Source organism: Solanum tuberosum, unplaced genomic scaffold (genome assembly GCF_000226075.1).
Source record: "Solanum tuberosum cultivar DM 1-3 516 R44 unplaced genomic scaffold, SolTub_3.0 scf00462, whole genome shotgun sequence".
Lineage (NCBI taxonomy): Eukaryota > Viridiplantae > Streptophyta > Magnoliopsida > Solanales > Solanaceae > Solanum > Solanum tuberosum.
The window spans coordinates 356,024-372,761 of record NW_006239385.1 but is presented as its reverse complement, the minus strand read 5'-3'; the positions used below and the strand labels follow the sequence as shown (position 1 = coordinate 372,761).

The window sequence follows — 16,738 nt, the reverse complement described above, 5'->3', positions numbered from 1 at the left end:
CCACTCATCACGTTTCTATATAATAGAAATATATATATATGATTGGAATAAAAATTCTTTTTCAAGATAATTATCTTTGATTTATGTTAGCGGTCAACCAAGAATAGATTTATATAAAAAAAAAATTAGTTTTTTTTCTACACAGGTTCATCTGACATCTAAAATGTTTAGTTCAAGTTCTTGAACTTTTAAAGTACTTATGAATTTAGTGCGGGATACACGTGCAACGCATGTGTTCGAGAGCTAGTATATTACTAAAAGTGGGAAGCCACTAAGTTAAAAGTTGAAATACCATTTTACCCCTACACCAGATTAAAATATTATAAAATATATACTTAATTAAATAAAAATAAAAATCATTTATTATAAAGTAAATTCCTCCTATTAAATATAATAATTTGTATGTTCTAATGTTAGCCTACTGCTTAATTGAACGAATTTTTAATCTTCTTATACATGTAGTATTGTTATCTTCTTTATAAATTTTATCTTATTCTATTTACTAATGGTAGCCTTTTCACATTTCAGCTTATCTCATTTAATTAATTAGTTATATTATATTACCATTATAAATTTTAAAGTGAGGAGATATTAAGTCAAAGCATAAAAAACAAAATAATCATAAGAAAGTATTTATATTTATTCCGAATGAAAATCAATTAAGCTTTTTCCACAGTTAATTTGAATAACTTAATATAGTAGTATTTGACCTCATGAAAACGTGTATCTTTTGAAATCCAAATTAAGTTCACTTAAATAATTAGTATGTCATGCCTCGGGAAAGTCAAAGAGTTATATTTGAAGTATGGTTATAGTGATTCATGTATTTATTTATTTTTATTTTATTTACTATTGATAATATTTAGCACTATTCACTTAAATATTATTTCTATTAATATTTTTTCTTATTTTATTTACTATTTTTCTCTTTTATTTGCTTTAAATATTCATTTTATAATTTATATCTAATTACATATTCAATTGCTACTTTTAATATTCATAACTCGTAAGCTTTTCATATTCATAACCTCTAAATTATTAATTTAAAACTTTAAGATATCTTTTGATATTCCTCTATTTTTATCTATATAAATTCAACTTCTAAATTTCACGAGACCCCTATCCAAACACTTATATTATCATATTACTATTTGATTTATGTTTTTGTTTGATTCGATAAAAGAAGTCTCTTGAATTTTGATTAGTTATGGGAGAGTGTGAAGACAAGAACTAAGAAAATTATGTTTCTAATTTTGTATTTTTTTTCCATCTCTATTATTATGATCAAAAGTCTTAAGAAGGATGAATATGCTACATTTTTTTCTATTTTTATGTGTTTGTATTTTCTCTATATTAGATTTCTTTAAGTTAATTTTCTATAAATTTCTGATTATGGTAAGTCTATATTTTTTTTTTTGGTAAGTCTATATTTTTATTCGGGTTTAAATTATTAATTTATGACTTTATTAGAACACTAAAATATATTCTTCATTTGGTGTTTCTTGTCCCACTTTTAAATATTTTATTTGTAATTGAATTTTATTACTCATTACACACATATGTTTATTGAATTATAATCGTTCTAAATAATTTTAAAATATATATATGGGACACGTGCAATGCCAAAAAACTAGTATATACAAATACAACATAGCAGCCAACGGTTGAAAATAGTAAAATTCTTAATGGCCATTAGTCATAAAGATAATTCATTCACTAGAATTAAATGGTAGAAAACGTTTAGCAACTGCCAATTTTTTTACCAACTTGAATATTGATTTATGAGCTAATTCAAAGAATATTAGAATGAATATAGATAATAATATGAATATTTCTTTTTGAGATATTAGAATCATTTTTTCAAAAATCCCCTACATATCTCAAAAAGAATGTTAAAGAATAGAATGGAATAAGAAGTTTTGATGGGTTGTCACATATGAGTACAATGCATCAAATCTGGTGTTTGTAGACTATGAACCAGATCTAGATAAAACCAGATATGCACTTACAGAATAAGTGGTGAAGTTTAGAATTTCTATGAACTAAAACATTTTTTCTAAGCTCAGTCTTATTCTATCACATCATACTCGCGGAATCTTTGTCATTATCATGGTTTTGTGCTAAGAGGTCATGCGTGTGTCTTGGTATTCATGAGTGTTATAGAAATTTGTCACAATTTCATGGAAGCGACACCAATTCACACTCATATAGGTCCAATCATCAAGTGTATTCTGCAAAGCAATACACAACCTATAAAGGATATGAATTGGATTAAGAGTTCTAACTTAGCCTTACTTTGTCTTGCAGATTGTCGCATTATATTCACACATCATAGGATGCACATAATTCTATAGTGCTTACTTGATCAAGTAATATCTTGTTATTACTCATATGAACCAAATTCGTGAAATCTTCAATCACATAGGTTGGGTTACCATCATTATTGATCTTCTCAAATGACAAAAGTATTACTCCTCTTGATGTTTTTTTAGTCAGTGAATCAGATTCACCTTCAACTACACAATTTATTTATTTAAATAATTTAATCTCATAGTAGTTGCTTCTTCACATTATGTCTCAAACACATTTAATTTTGTCATTGAAACAATTATGTTTTCACAACAACTATTACTGCTTGGCAACCACATATGGATTTAAAATCCACAAACTCTCATTGTACCCCCTCTAGTACAAAAAAATATTCAATATATTGGGTACTATACTTGTGGTATCTCTCATGTTTTACCAATGACTTCTTTCTAAAATAATGCAACACAAAGCAATATTATTTTCAACAAGAACATGAGGAATATAATCATTTTTTAAAACTCAATAAAAATATTCTCTAACATTGCATTCAATCACATCATAATTGATTACCACAAATATGTATATGCAACATTTATTAGCATACAATTAAAAAGATTAGGTCTTATTTTTCATACTTAGAATCATGTAGCACAACTTTAGCAGCACACCCCTACACTTCCAAACATTTCAGAATAGAGGTATAACTTTTTCAATGTTCATAAGGTTTTCAACTTTGTAAGTAGGGAGAAGGGTCAAAAATACCCCTCAACTTTGTTTTATTGTTTGATTATACCCTTACCGTTAAAACGAAGTTATTTTTGCCCCTGCCGTCTACAAACTCATCACATTTACCCCTCAATTGGATGGAAACCCCCAAATCAACAAAAATAACCCGATTTACTTAAATTAACCAATTTTAACCCGACTTGACCCATCAAATGATACAACCCACCTATGTTCATCTTCATTTTTAACCTAATTTATCTGTCTCCCTATTTCCTACTTCCTACTGTTCATCTTCATCACTTCCTTGAGCTTCAAATCAAACATTCTTCTTTGCCTTCTTTTCCGTAGAGGGACATAAAAGTGCTGTTGGGAATCGAGTAGTTGCCAAGGTTGAGCCTTCAACAATGTGGATCGATTTCGAACTTGTTAATGCTGGCTTAGTTTTATTGTAGTTTGTCCCTTATTAATAAATTCCTACATGTTCCTGAAACTGATATCCAGTCATTTGATATTAGACAAATATTATTAGTCTGTCAGTTTGTTTTGTTTTGTTGAAGAAAAAGTTCTTAGTTTATCTGTTTCTATCTTCTAGTTGTTGAGCCTCTCTACCTCCCCCAAGGTAGGGGTAAGATTGGCGTACACACTACCTTTCTTAGACCTCACTTGTGAGATTACACTGCATTTGTTGTTGTTGATGATGTTTGGTAAGGGTATCATTGTTCTTTCTAAGGAACAAACTTTGGTGCCTTTAAACACTACAATGTTCTCATTCTGCATATTAATTGTGAGAAATTTCTATATGAAAATTTGGGATACTTGTTAAGGGAATGATGCGTGATGTCTCGAAAAGTATCAAGTCTTAGAATTTTCATCCCCGATTAATAAAATCTTAAAAAATGACTTTATAGGAAGTTACCAGGTTCTCGGGAACCCCCACCTGATACCCTGGATCCGCCCTTGATAGCAAGACATTCTTCTGGTGCCCAAATTTGGAGCAGTATGCCCTGCTCTCTGAAAGATAAACGACCAAATTAATAAAAGCAAAAGTTGAAGTCAATTCTTGCCTTCAATGTCGTATATGGCAAAAGTTAGGTATTCCCTTTTGTGGTAATTGACCAAATTAATGAAACCTTAAATAAGCTAATTGACAAACATTGTAAAAGAAATTCAAGCATCAATTCACATTGCAACACTATTTGTGGAAAAGACAGATTACAATCGTTCAGATTATTTGTTTAATATATGTAGGTTAGAGTGTCTACTTAAGCTGAATTCGATAATGTTGTAATTCGCGGTCTCTTAACAATACTTAGGACATGAAACAAATTGTTCTTATATATATCAAAGGGAAAAGGGTTAAAAATACCCCTCAACTTTGTTTTATTGTTTGACTATACCCTTACCGTTAAAACGAAGTTATTTTTGCCCCTGCCGTCTACAAACTCATCACATTTACCCCTCAATTGGATGGAAACCCCCAAATCAACAAAAATAACCCGATTTACTTAAATTAACCAATTTTAACCCGACTCGACCCATCAAATGATACAACCCACCTATGTTCATCTTCATTTTTAACCTAATTTATCTGTCTCCCTATTTCCTACTTCCTACTGTTCATCTTCATCACTTCCTTGAGCTTCAAATCAAACATTCTTCTTTGCCTTCTTTTCCGTCTTTTCCGCAGCTCACGTCTCGGGCATCATTATGCCATTACAGGCATCTCTTCAATACCCCATTCTCTTCCTTAGAACCTACCCTAAATCTGATACTTCCAGCAAAGTTAAATTCGAAATCTCATTAACTATCGCTGATACTCTCCCTGATGGAGCCAACTTTGATTCGTGAGCTGATGTTGTGAAATTTGAACTAATTAACGGTTTAGTAAAGCTGTAGAAATGGGTTTCAGAATTTTTTTGAATCTTGGACTGTGGAATTGTGAATGCACATAAGGTGTTAGATATGTGGAAATAGTTCTGGAACGGTGATACAGAGAATTAGAAATAAATCGATTGAAACATCTCATGATTATGACATAAAAGCTTCTGACTGAATTGCTTGGGCTTTGTAATGGTGCCGGAACAGTGATTACGGCGACGATGGGTTTAATCGTCTGGGAAGTAGGAAGGTTGGGGAAGTTGAGGTTTTAGGCTTACTTACTTGTATTTACTTAATCCCATTAGGTTATGAAAATGTTATTCATGTCTTTGAAAATGTATTTTCCTCCATTGTTTTTTGCCTTGATCTCAAGATGAAGATGAACAAAGCGGGTCATCTATTAGATGGATCGGAATCGGGTTAAAATTGGTTAATTTAAGTAAATCGGGTTATTTTTGTTGATTTGGGGGTTTCATCCAATTGAGGGGTAAATGTGATGAGTTTGTAGACGGCAGGGGCAAAAATAACTTTGTTTTAACGGTAAGGGTATAGTCAAACAATAAAACAAAGTTGAGGGGTATTTTTGACCCTTTTCCCTTGTAAGTAACATAAAATTATATCAAAAGTTCCTTATTTGTTTCTCAACAAAAATACTTTAGCATATTAAGATAAATTGTTAATTAATACGACACAAAAAAAATTGTCACATCTACTCCTTATTTATACTAGTCTCAAAATCAATAAGATTTAATTGTAACAATTTAAATACTCTAAAAGCACATGGATGTGTTTTCTTATATGCTTAGTTTCAACACAAATTTTATTCTTAAAAAACACTACATCAACATTAAGTATTTTTTATCTCTATACCACCTTAAATAACAATTAAAAATTTCCTTTAACCTTATAACAGATATTTTATGTATAAAATTTGAACACAAAGTACAACAATCAATATTACATAAGTCAATCAATTAAACACAACTCTAGTACTTAAAAAAGCTTGAAAAATTAATATTATAATTAATATCTTGCATTTTCTTTTTTTAAAATAAATTAAGTAGACTATAAGTCTAACATGTCACAAATCAAATGAAGCAATCAAGAAAATATTAGCACTATTAATTTTATTTTAAAAGAAATTAGACACAAATAAATCATGCTTAAAATATTCATGGGTCATAACAACATTTGTTTATACATTGTCAAACTCAAATAAACATTCATTCAAACTTTTTCACAATTTCACAAGAATCAAACTACAAATATCATATACCACCTCAAATAATGTCATTATTATTTATATGAGAGTTTAATAAGAAGAACTTTTTTATTCTAAGAACTTGAGTAGTTCTAGAATCACCAACATATAAAAATTATTCCTCTTCTTCAACTTGGGTGTAGAACACAAAAAAAATTGTTTACACAAATGTGTTCAACTATGTCAAAGTCTAAGACTAAAACCTTCACATATTAGCAACATGATTCACTTGAGAAATGACCACTATAATTTATATCATCCGCTTACACAAATTGATTTTTCTTAGCGGGGTTATCATTTCTCTGAATCATCTAATTCTACATTGAGGGGTATTATGATTTAGTTCACCACACAATGTCACGACCCAACTTCCCGAATATTGATGGCACATACCATAACCCACCAATAGGTAAGTCAATATGTACTCATAATGACAAGTAATGAGTACTAGGGTAGAACGAAATATAAAATAACACTAACAATAAGAAAATATAGAAACAGAAGAAAAAACAAAAAACTATATACAATAGATACCCTCTCAAAACTAGAGGACACGATTATAGAGTTGTCTAACAAGAGTAAATTGAAGTCTCAAAAGTGGACCACAAAAATCCATCTCAAAGGCAAAAGACAAGCTAACATATGTAGAGAAGGAGAAAGGTCGTTCTAGGACGTCAAGTGCTCACCCTCATCTCTGATATCCACAAGCTGCAAAAGACGACACGAACGATCATCGTTGGTAGCTGGTACTAGGACCTGCATCACGAAAAGATGTAGAGTGTAGCATAAGTACCAAAGGTACTCAGTAGGCATCATAGGGCGACCGAGCAAGAAAGGCAAAGACAATCTGGAAAAAAAAGAATTTAGACACAAACAAAGTCACAACGGGAAAGAAATAAAGAACACGATCATACAGAAAGTAAATCTAAGTACAACTAAGCTAAACCTAACAAGACCCCATAAGCGCAAAAGGTACACTCGAGCACAAGTTTAAATAAAAACATGAACGGGTCCCATAAGACCGACAAGTACACAGAATAGCTAAGGCTATAGAGATAAAATATCCAGTCCCAAGTCCAATAAGAATCAACTGGGCCTCGAACGCCAAGTGATAGTATCCCAAATAAGTTATGGCCTCAAACTGTTAAACAACAATCTTAGGCTTGAAATAATGGCCTCAAATCATAAAACATCACCCTCAGACTAGGGATAACAGCCTCAAACTGTAGTACATCGGCCTCGAACTGGAAAAAAACATAGTGTCTAGTCAACTCCTAGCCCAACTAGCAAGAGTGAAAAAGGGCATGTCGACTCCGAAGAGGATTCTAATATCAATATTGTGTTATCGTGGAACGCCATCCACCCAAAGGTATCAACAGAAGGCTTCCAGACTAGTACAACTCAATGTCCAACCCTCGCGATAGCACAAACCCAGGTAACACATCGGAGATGCAGAGATGGGGAGAGAGAGTAGAAGACCTAACAAGCTATGCAAACACCTAAACTAAGGTTTATACTACTAGACTCAAGTCTGCTTTTTCAGTCTACAAAGACCTAGTTCGTCCGAAACGACGTAGGAAACATGACAAAACTACATGGATGAAGAGTCTAAGACATCACTAGCCTATCCTAGACTAAAGTTGAACATGTTTCAAAACACACATGATAATACAAGTAAATCACATAGCATGCTACAACACACATACAACCCTCCAACTAGCATGGTACTACCCTCAAAATGAAGCCGATGAATACTAAAATATGGTCTTTAGAATAAAAGTAGAAATAACTAAGTACATGCCCCCAATTCACACTAACCATCATGAATTTACACATTCATGCTCAATCTAAGAAGGAAAGGAAGTTGTAGCCTACCTATAGGTCGACTGCGCGCGCTCCAATTCACAAGGCTGGAGCTTTTCCTTTACGGACCGCCTCTTGACACTACCACACTATCAAAATAGGATCATAACGTAAGTACTGTCGTAGAGACACTACAACAATCCACAAAATCACAAATATAAGATGCGGTAGCAACTTTCATGCCAAATTAACCTCAAACAGAGTGTCACCGACACAATCCAACCACTCCACCACCCCGACAATTACGAGCGCATGAGAGTTTGAATTACAAAAATTGGAGTTCAGACGAAGGAGAAATCACAAAAATAATAAATGAAGCCAAGGCTGCCTAGTGACCAACCTTAAATAGGCTAGACGACTGACCAGTGTGAACGCAGGGCAGCCGCGCCAACGCTACCGTGCACAAACGCGACGCCCGTGCACGAATGTTATTGACATCCACGAACGGGGCCATGGGCACGTGGACCTGGGCATGCCTCAGCTGACAACACAAGTGCTACTCTAAAACTTTGACGGGATGCCCCAAATTCATTCGGAACTCCGTGCACACAAAAGAACTTTGCTTCCCCCATCAGAATCGGCATTTCAGACTCAAAAGAGCCATCTAAACTTCCATCTAAGGTCTTCTCGATGAAATATTGGTCCCGCACCAGATTTCCATTTTAAGCCATATCCATACGGGGCCTCAGAATTAGCCCGGAAGCCTCAGGACCTAAACAAAGGGTTGTTCTGGAAGTGTGGAGAGACATTGTATCATCACGTAGCACATAGTGATGGTTTTCGATTAGAGAATCTTCCAAATAAGAGTAAAAAGTTTATTATTGTATTTTTATATACATTGAGTTATTAACTACTGTTTTAAAAGCTTTATACATCTTGCATCTTTTATTGTTGCATTCATATTGAGTTGAGTTGAGTTGAGATGAGGCGAGATGAGGTGAGTATGTCTTCCTTTCTATCAGTTCAAGCCTTATGCTATGTTGCAGAGTTCCCCTTGCATACTTGTACATTCAATATACTGACGTCATTTCGCTTGCATCATTTCATGGTGCAGATACAGGTATTCAGGATCATCAACCGGTGCTCTGTTGATCCAGTCGCATTCGAGCTAGCTTTGGTGAGCCTCCTTGCTTTCCAGAGGGCTTTACATTTATATTTCAGTTTTGTTAGGATGTCATGGGTCTTGTCCCGACATCCATCATAGAATGTTAGAGGCTTCATAGACAATAGTGTTTTGAGGAGTCTTTTCCATTTCCACTGTTAATGTTTAAGACTTGAGTTGCCTTCTTTTGGCTAGCCGAATGTTTCAGACATTTCTGAGTTCATTTATTTTTAAGAAAAATGAGTAAATCTTTACTTTTGAGTTCATATATTGTTGAGTAAGTTTTTCGCTGAGTATTGAGTCAAGCCAAGGGTTTGCTTGGGGACCAGCAATGGTTCTTGAGTGCCGACCACGTCTAGGGTGTAGGCTCGGGGCGTGACAAACTATGTGCCAACATAGGATTTGTCTAGATAGACATTAGATAGTGGATCCACATAAGCTAGAAGTTCATGGTTTTACCTTGGCAAACAGGACACCTCTTTTCGGTGTGGGGTAGACATTGAATTCCATGTTAATAGCTCACATGGTCTTACATGTTGGCTAAAGGTAATTCTCCACATTCGGGAATCAAGGTTACTTCAAGAAGTATCTCACATGTGATTTAAGATGATGTCTACTTGCATTGACCATGTTTTATGACGTATGTTTTCTAACTCTTCTATATCATGTTTTAGCTTGGTTATTGCATATTACGGAAATGTCCTTTTATCATGATTTTTTTTACACTTCATGCATCGCTATCATACTTGGTACATATTTGTACTAACGCATACTCTTGCCTACATTTCTTATCAAAATGTAGGGTCCGACGCTCCAGACTCGCACTTCCATGGCTAGGATCTATTAGTTGAAGTTGGGGGATTGGTGTGTCCTCAAACTTCGATGACCGAGCCTTTATTTCATTATGTCATTTCATTTCAGTTTTGAACTTGATGTATGGGTTACGTCCTGATTTCTTCTTATGTACTAGATGGCGTGAAACTTTGTTAGATTCCGCTTCGTTTTATAAAACTCTATGCTTTGAAATAATCTTTTAATTCTCTTAAATTTCTACTATCTTGTCTATGTATGTTAAGTGGCTCATATGGGGCCTCTCGCGGTCTTATACGCCATGTTACACCTAGGGTCTACCTTAGGCCTTGACAAAACTGTTGCCAAAAAAGAAAAAAGGGTCATTCTTTCTAAAAAAAAATAGACTAAAAAGGAAAGTAGGTTATTCTTTTATAAATGGAGGGCGCATTTGTTTATTGTAATGTCATAAAGAGTATTTGTTTCACTTATTAAGTTTGTCGATAAAATTTCTTAATGAGCTTCGTTTAATTATTTTTTAAATGATATGATCCATGTTTACCTGACATAAAAAATAATTTATCATGCTATATTGTTTTAATAATAAATTTAGTTGAGGTGATTCTATTGATATAAAGGTCTAAATTAAGTAATTTTATTGATACAAAATAAAATTTAATGACTTTAGTAGATAAATTTTCAAAGTTAATTAGTTAAGTGAGTTTTTGAGATATCAACTCTACTGTCTCTACATATAAACACTTAAAAATGTATAAATTGGTTTACACTATTAGCCTATTATTGATCAATTGTTGCAACTAACAATTCTTGTTTTTAAAGTTACTAGCTACCTGTAGGCTGTAGTTGTCATTCTGATTACCAAATAGTGTAAAAATTCTTCACTGTCCTTGTCACTGTTTAGAGGTTAAACTCTGCATAGCAGTACTAGAGAAGAAACAGAAGAATTTCTGCACTGGAACAATGAGTATCTTGTTCAAAGGTCTATATAATTCACTAATCTGTAAAGTTGGACAACATATACAAAGATCAACATTCTTTGTTTTGGTTTAAGAATTTGTGAGAGAAACAGTTAAAGGGAGAAAAAAAGAGGGACGGGGAATAAGAATTTATGTATAACTTAGTATGAAAATTTTCCTTTAGTGAAATGGTTTCATTTGAAAGCATCTGAAACTGAGTAAATGAAGTCCAAGAACCCTGTTCCTTTGAGAAGACCTTTGCCGGTCAAGAGTTCAAAATCCAGCAGCAACAGGAAACCAATTACTGCTGCTTTTCCATTTATCAGTTCATTCCTTCCCGTGAACCCAAAGGCCTCTTGACCCTCGTCGATAACCATTCTTACCTAAATGCATATATATAAGGAGAATCAGATCAGAATGTGTTATTTACTAGATAGGACAAGTTTGTAAATAAGTAAGATTAAGTTGGTTCAATTACCTCGTCTACATTCACGTCAGTTGCTGTTACACCAGGTTGAGCCTTTCCACTGAAAACAATCTCTGCAGATGCATCAACTTTTCCACCTCTCATGCTGATGTAGATATTCTCATCGTCGGTTTTAACAGGATAAACAAACAAATTTCTCAAGGCGGGAGTAAGGACTCTCAGCACAGGATTATTCGGATACCATTCTTTGATGGCTCCATTTTGCAGATAAAATGTGCTATCTGTTGTAGGACACACGATACATCCATCCTGTAGGAATTTGAGATTTATGGGCTTTTACATTATCCAATCCAGAAACAAATAGGCATATTGTCAGCATGTTCATGCAGCATGGAGAAATACACAATGTATATCATGATCGCAGTAATAGATATCAGACAGTAATAGACACATCTAGAATAACATCAATTTATTTAATAACAAGAATTCTAACATTAACATGAAAAGGAAGTTCTATGCAGCAGCAAGTGCATTCAAACAAACAACCTTTTTGTGCTTTATAATAGCCCCTTAATTTAGTAGCATATGTTAAGTTGAACTACGAAAATTGGAAGGCCGACATCCTGGCTACCGGCTAGTTATATTATTTTGCGAAAATGTAGCATTTCATTGTTCAAGCAGAAACCACGTAAATGAAATGAATTAATGGTTCGTCAACTTTGTGCCATATCTTATTTCATCTGTTAATCAATTTGTTCTTGTAACTTTCAGCAACATGTATGCATTGTCATGAATTTTTAACCTCCACCAAATTCAGAACATTTTATATATTTAGGCTGAAAAGTTCTATTGGAACAGAATGCTAGTTATGTCATGACATTTACACAGTGCCGAAGTTGCTCCCTTCACCAGCAGACAGAGTTTAACCATTTTAACTGTGTAAATGGAAAAAATTATCATGCATCAGCTGTAATTTTATGTGAAATCCTGAGTAAGTAATACAAACTCAAACCCAAATTGCACGGATATGGTGCTCCTAAGGAAGAGGAAACTGAATCTTTATTGCACAGAGAACCTACCCAAATTGGCAGCGAAGGTAAAGACAGCGAGAATAGCATTGAGGGAGAAGAGGAAAATTGTATTCTAATTCCGAAGTGCACGGTGCACTAAGCCACCGCTATGCAGGGATCCGGGAAGGGCCGAACCTCAAGGGCCTATTGTACGCAGCCTTACCCTGCATTTCTGCAAGAGGCTGTTTTCACGGCTCTAATCCGTAACCTCTCGGTCATATGGCAACAACTTTACCAATTACGCCAAGGCTCCCCTTCAATTTAAGGAAATCATTTACGTATCAGTTAACAGATTCCAAGGTGCCCTCAAGAATTATTTACAAATAAATTAACAGGCTCCTATGTGCCCCATATATTCACTATGTACAAACCACTTAACTGACTACCATGTGCCACTGATGTGCCTAATAAAAATATAAATTCTTTTCCTGGCTTCTTTTGCAGTTCATATTAGGGAGATAGAAAGGAAATTAGGTGCTAAACGCTACTCCAATACAGCTTGTCTTGCAGACAAATGTACAAAAATGTAATACACAAACACGCCGCTGTGCAAAATTTTGTTTGAGTGACTGAATTTAGCTGGAAGAGGGCCATATGTTCCAGACAAAACAAGTCCTAAAAGTAAATAGCATTTCCAGCTCCTCATACTTGGCCACTCAACCAACCTTGTGAAGAGAAGATCAACAACTTCCACAAGAAATATAGTAGCCCCGCAAATTAGCACTCTCTTAAAAGTCTCATATTGATTGAAGGTATGGACTATTGAGGTTGAACTAAGTCCAAGATCAATTTCAGTTGGCATGATATTTGAGAGTAAATGACATAAATAATCCTTCAACTATAGGAGTAGGTCTAAAATGGTCCCTGAACTATACACTTAACGGATTTAGTCCTTTAACTATTCAAAAATTTGTCAGCTTTGGTCCCTTAACTATACACTTACCGGTTTTAGTCCCTTAACTATAAATTTATCGATTTTAGTCCTTTAAGTATTCACAAACTTATCAAGTTTGGTCTTTGTCCATTTTTTTTAATACAAATAGCTTTGGTTTTTAATACACGCCATCCTAAACTTTGATAGTTTTTGTTCGAGAAACTTATCATGCATCATGCTAATCAATGCGAATTTTATTTAATTTACTCAAATTTCTTTACGTAAAATAAAATGAATAGAATAATAAAATTGATCTATTTAAAAAAAAAAGTTTAAAAAATTGCAAAACTACCATTTTATAAATTACTATTTCTGAAAAATTAAACAAATTTCGTTCAATGAAATCGTTGGAGTACAAACTTTGGATTTAACGGATAATAACTTTTTTCTTTTTATAATAAAGTTTAACATATTCAAGTCATCAGTAACAATAATATGCTTCATTTTATCCACTGTTGAATAAAATTATGACTTATATTTTCTTTCCTCGTGAATTTTATTTTAAATCGTTGAGGTTAAAGTTCTTCGCGTAAGGTTAATTTGAAGAAAAAGTAACGGAGAGAGAACCAACAAAAAAAGTTGCTAAAGGATTTAATTTCTCGAGGCATAGATTCTGTTAATATAAACCTAAGCTATTTGTATTAAAAAAAATGGACAAAGACCAAACTTGATAAGTTTTTGAATACTTAAAGGACTAAAATCGGTAAGTTTATAGTTAAGGGACTAAAATCGATAAGTGTATAGTTAAGGGACCAAAACTGACAAGTTTTTGAATAGTTGAAGGACTAAATCCGTTAAGTGTATAGTTCAGGGATCATTTTAGACCTACTCCTATAATTGAGGAACTATTTATCTCATGTTATATTGTTCATGTAGCATGTGTACATCTAGCATACAGTGGGGTAGGGGTGGGCATAAACACCGAAAAACCGAACCGAACCGAATTATTTCGGTTTCTGGTTCGGTATTTGGTATACGTTTTTGTATTTCTCGGTATTTCGGTTCGGTTTTCGATATGTAATTTTTGTGTTATTCCGTATTTCGGTTTACCAAAATATATTATATTATAATATATATTAATATTATATTAATTATTAATATTAAATATAATTTAAAATAAAAAGTAAAAGTAGGTCAAATCAAAAGTTTGTCTTTTCATACTTTTCTTACTTTTCCTGTTTTCCACTTTACAGTTCCCAAAGGCCAAAAGTGACCATCCCTCTTCCCACGTTCCCATGTCTACAGACTATAGCAGCAGCGATTGAGATCCGACGACCAACAGTAGCACGCATCAACCGCCAGTCGACCAGCAGGCAGCCACAACACAGCAGCCGACCTCTCCAGTTTCCACACAGCCAGGCGCCAGCCGTGAGCCGACCATTGACCACTTTCCACTTCCGCTGACCACCATAGGTATTGTATTTCTTCTTCCATTTTAAGTTAACAAGTTTCAAAATGAATATTTCTTCTTTCATTTATTTTTCTTTTTGATTTTTTCTTTTGTTACTAGTTAGTGTGTGAATTTATTGTGAAATATTTTTTTCAAAATAACATAAATCGAACCGAAATAATATAAACCGAATCGAAATAATATTCGGTACACGTTGTACAAGAACCGAAAACCGAAAAAAAAAAAACCGAAATACCGAATGCCCAGCCCTACAGTGGGGTATTAGACACTCACATTGGTTAAAGAAATGGGTTGTATTCTGGTCTAGGACAAATCTCACCTTATGATATGGCTTTTGAGGTTGAGTTAGGCAAGTACATTTTTATAGTTAACAAATTGGATTAAAGTGTCGAGTTTTACAATCACTAATACTTACTACCTTGCAACAGTAGAGAGGGTAAGAAATACGGATAATCCACTTAAAAACTGTCATCTAGGACTACACTAAAACTTCCATAGTATTTCTCACACAATTGTTCAAATGATCACAAATTTTAGTATTTTTTCATTTTATGTTTTGCTTGAAGGAAAACACTTTTCGAAAAATGTTTTTCAATTTCACATATTGGTTTGACTAAATGTTTTCCAAATAGACTTCTTTTCTCAAAGTTAAGGAAAATGACTTCCCTATATAAAGTAAGGAAAACATTTTCCAACACTCTCATTCAACCTCACCACCCGACCCTGATTTGAAACCCAACCCCGACCCGGGACATGAATCCCTAGTCGGATTTGGGTTCTGATCCCCGATCCCGATCCAAAACCCGATTTTTGACCTTGACCCCAACCTGAAGCCCAACTCCCGACCTCGACTTGAGGCCCGACTCCCGATTATAGTATTTTCCCAAATTATAGTATTTCCAGGCCAGTGTCATAGTAATTTCCCAGATTATATCTTAATGCTCTTGAACACTCATTTCTTCTTACTAATCAAACACCAGAAATAAATAAGTGAGAAAACCGTTTTTTTCCACGAAAACATTTTCTTTCATACCAAACACACCCAATTGGTTTCTTTGATTGGAACAGAAAAAGCAACCAAATGGAATTATAACCCAAAATAACTACTCATAAGAACTGATATGTTTCCATCAACTGAATAAACCCAAAAAAAGGGAGTAAATTAAAGAAGAAGAGGGGTAGTGGACCTGAGTGAGCTTAGCATTAAGAAGTCCTTCACTATAAGCACCTTCAGCAGGTGAACGATTTTCAATAGCAAAAACATCATCTTTATACCAAAGCAGGAGTATAGTTTCCCCATCTTGTATAATAACACGTCTCTCTCCTTTTGGCAGTGCTGACAGAGGAACCACAGGCACCCAATTGGCCGCCGATGACCCTTCCGCAACTGAAAGCTCAGTAGCCTTGCATTTTACCTTATTCACCTTAACATTGCTACATCTACTACAACCAAAACTGTTGCCTGTTGATGAATTGAAATTGACAGGGAGGAGTGAAGGCAGTTTACGGTGGTGGGGGTGAGACGGGAAATGGAGAATGCCTGTGGCTAGCTTGGGAGATAGGGTGCCCATTGGTTATGGCTTATTGGGGGAATTCAGAGAGATGGAGCAATCCAGTAATGTGGATGTGCCTATGTGTGTGGGGTATGTGTGATAATTCATCAATGGCCACAAATTTTTTCATGGATAACAATTAAAGAGTTATAATCACAAATACAAACTTGTCATGGTTCTTGACCAAACACGATTATATTTTCCTCCTCTAGCAAGGAGAAACTTTAAAACAATCAATATAAGATTTCTTTTTTATTTAATTAGATGATAAAGATGGAAAATGTAGGATTTTAACTTGGGTGTACAAGTCAAATCGTAAAGTCAAATCGAACCGACGAACTAAATTAAACCCAAAAAAAATGATTTATGGTTTCGTTCGGTTGGTTTGGCGTCGAAAAAAAAACCGACCACTCTTGGTTTGGTTTGGTATTAATAGT

At 34.1% G+C, this 16,738-nt stretch overlaps 1 protein-coding gene across 1 annotated transcript; it reads right to left on the bottom strand.

The window, feature by feature from the left end:
- Positions 1 to 10,917: 10,917 nt before the first annotated feature.
- LOC102578855 (uncharacterized) lies at positions 10,918 to 16,488 on the bottom strand. The gene is made up of 3 exons (XM_006363796.2): positions 15,936 to 16,488; positions 11,385 to 11,642; positions 10,918 to 11,289 (listed from the first exon to the last, which is right to left on the bottom strand). Exons 1-3 carry the CDS (start codon positions 16,317 to 16,319, stop codon positions 11,101 to 11,103), a joined length of 831 nt encoding a protein of 276 aa, XP_006363858.1. The 5' UTR covers positions 16,320 to 16,488; the 3' UTR covers positions 10,918 to 11,100.
- Between the last annotated feature and the right edge of the window lie 250 nt (positions 16,489 to 16,738).